Source organism: Typopeltis vanoorti, chromosome 15, assembly GCF_054136105.1.
Source record: "Typopeltis vanoorti isolate ZY-2024b chromosome 15, IOZ_Tvanoo_1.0, whole genome shotgun sequence".
NCBI lineage: Eukaryota > Metazoa > Arthropoda > Arachnida > Uropygi > Thelyphonidae > Typopeltis > Typopeltis vanoorti.
The window spans coordinates 36,546,143-36,548,747 of record NC_143563.1 but is presented as its reverse complement, the minus strand read 5'-3'; the positions used below and the strand labels follow the sequence as shown (position 1 = coordinate 36,548,747).

Here is a 2,605-nt window from a genome sequence, read left to right as displayed (position 1 = left end):
TCAGCTTCGTATAGAAGTGCATGTTGAAGTATCACCTATGGTAGAACCAAGGCCTCAGCTTTATTCACTAGTGATCTTATTTCTTCTGATCCCTATGATGACCAGTCCACCACACGCACACACAGTGAACTGGGATAGATCTGAAATCATATGCAGATGCTATAATGAACTTGAAAGAAAAATTTTGGAATCAACAGAAATTGTACTGAACCCTGTCCATCTTAATGTGAACCTTAACTACAACCTTTTTGATCATTACTCCCTTGCTTTCAGCTGTGGTGTATGTGTGACCACACAGCTAGTCCAAAAATTCATTTTTTTTATGAACTTATTTTTTTAAAATATGTCTGATAGCTGCGAAAGCCTAATTCATCATAAGTGTGTGTGTAAATAAAGAAAGAACAACTCACTGTTTTCATATGGCTAAAAATTTGTAATCATATTAGACTATCATATCAGGTACAACACTTGAACGTGCACATCAGAAGATGCTGAATTTTCAAGTTGTAAGATAAAATGATCACTGAACAAGAATTAAAGAGGCAGTAAATAAGAATTAATTCTGGACCATTCTTAGAATGCTGCTCTATAAATCACTCTTATTTGTGAATTCCAACATGTTGTGTGAGGTATCGTTTCTTTGGAAATGGTTTTCCACATATTTCACAAGTGAATGGCCTGGTGTGAATTCTAATATGCGAGGTGAGGTATTCTTTGCTGGAAAATGCTTTCCCACATGTTTCACACGAAAATGGTTTCCCAGTGGTGTGAATCGAAACGTGTCTTTTAAAGTTTGATCTATCTGAAAAAGTTTTTCCACACAGCTCACATCTGTATGGTTTTTCAATAGCATGAATCCTTATATGTCTTGTAAAGACATGGTTACGTGAAAATGCTTTACCACATATTTCGCACGTATAATGTTTTTCATCAGTATGAACAACAACATGTGATTTAAGGCATTTTTTGTCTGGAAATGCTTTGCCACATGTCTCACATGTGAACTTTGTCATATTAGTATGTATGCCAATGTGTATTCTAAGGTTTTGCTTGCTTATAAATTCTTTCCCACAAATGTCACATATAAATGGTTTCTCATTAGTGTGAGTCCTGATGTGTGTTTTAAGGTTTTGTTTTGTTGAAAACGTTTTCCCACATGTATCACATGCAAATGGCTTCTCGTTGGTGTGAATCCTGATGTGTATTATAAGGCTCTGTTTTGTTGTAAAAGTTTTTCCACACATTTCACATGTAAATGGTTTCTCACTAGTGTGAATTCGAACATGTGCTGTAAGGCTCTGCTTTGCTGAAAATGGTTTCCCACATGTTTCACATGTAAATGGTTTCTCAATATTGTGAATCTCAGTGTGCAATTTAAGGCAATGAGTGTTCAAAAATTCTTTGTCACGTGCTTTACAACTAAATTGTTTTATATTATTATGAACTTTTGCATGTGATCTAAGATACTGCTTGTTTGAAAATACTTTCCCACATATTTCACATGTATAGGGCTTCTCTTTAGAGTGAATTTTAATATGCCTTATAAGGTGTGGTTTATCTGCAAAGGCTTTTCCACAAATTTCACAAGTAAATGCTTTCTCACTAGCATGAACAACAATGTGTTGCTTAAGGCACTGTCTGCTTGTAAATGCTTTATCACATATTTCACATGTGAATGGTTTCTCATTAGTGTGAAGTCTAATATGTATTGTAAGACTTCGTTTATTTGAAAATGACTTTCCGCATATATCACATATGAATGGTTTCTTATTAGTGTGAATACTGATATGTGATGCAAGGTTTGTTTTGTCTGAAAAGGGTTTTCCACATATTTCACATGCAAATGGCTTCTCATTAGTATGAGTCCAACTATGTCTTGTAAGTTTTCCTCTGCTTGAAAAGCCCTTCCCACATATTTCACACCTGTGTGATTTCTCATTGGTGTGAATTTTAATGTGCGTTGTAAGACTTCCTTTATTTGAAAATGCTTTTCCACATATATCACAAATAAATGGCTTCTCATTAGTATGAACCCTAATATGTATTGTAAGATGTCCTTTCAATGAAAAGCGTTTCCCACAAATTTCACACGTAAATGGTTTTTCATCAGTATGGACCCTCATATGTCTTGCAAGTTTAAATTTGTTTGAAAACACTCTCCCACATATTTCACATCTAAGCAATTCATTATTAGTGACAATTCCAGAATGCACTATCGGATTTTTTTCTGTTGAAAATATTTCCTCGCATAAGAGATTTTCAATATCATCATTCATCCTGCACATAAGAAATTCTGTTCGCTTAGAAAAACTTTTGATACACATTCAAAAATTTCCTTGATAGCCTGAATTTTTATATTTTCATGTGATTACTTAAATAATTCCATAAAAGAGTCTATAAAATCCCCTAACAAATTTCAATTCTGTACAGTTATATTTTTTTTGCAAGAAAGAATTATCATTGATATGACAACTTCTTTCATACATTAGAAAAGCACAAGTTTGTGTCCAAGGGATAAATTTAGCCTATTTTTTCAGCTATTCTGTATTCTGAAGCCAATTTGTCTCACAACCATAAATTAATTTTTATGTCACTAAAAAATACT

The 2,605-nt window shown here is 33.5% G+C and overlaps 1 protein-coding gene across 1 annotated transcript; it reads right to left on the bottom strand.

Moving 5' to 3' along the window:
* Positions 1–501: 501 nt before the first annotated feature.
* On the bottom strand, positions 502–2,329 carry LOC150098626 (uncharacterized). Its single transcript, XM_090405574.1, has one exon. It carries the CDS (start codon positions 2,322–2,324, stop codon positions 600–602), a length of 1,725 nt encoding a protein of 574 aa, XP_090261700.1. The 5' UTR covers positions 2,325–2,329; the 3' UTR covers positions 502–599.
* Between the last annotated feature and the right edge of the window lie 276 nt (positions 2,330–2,605).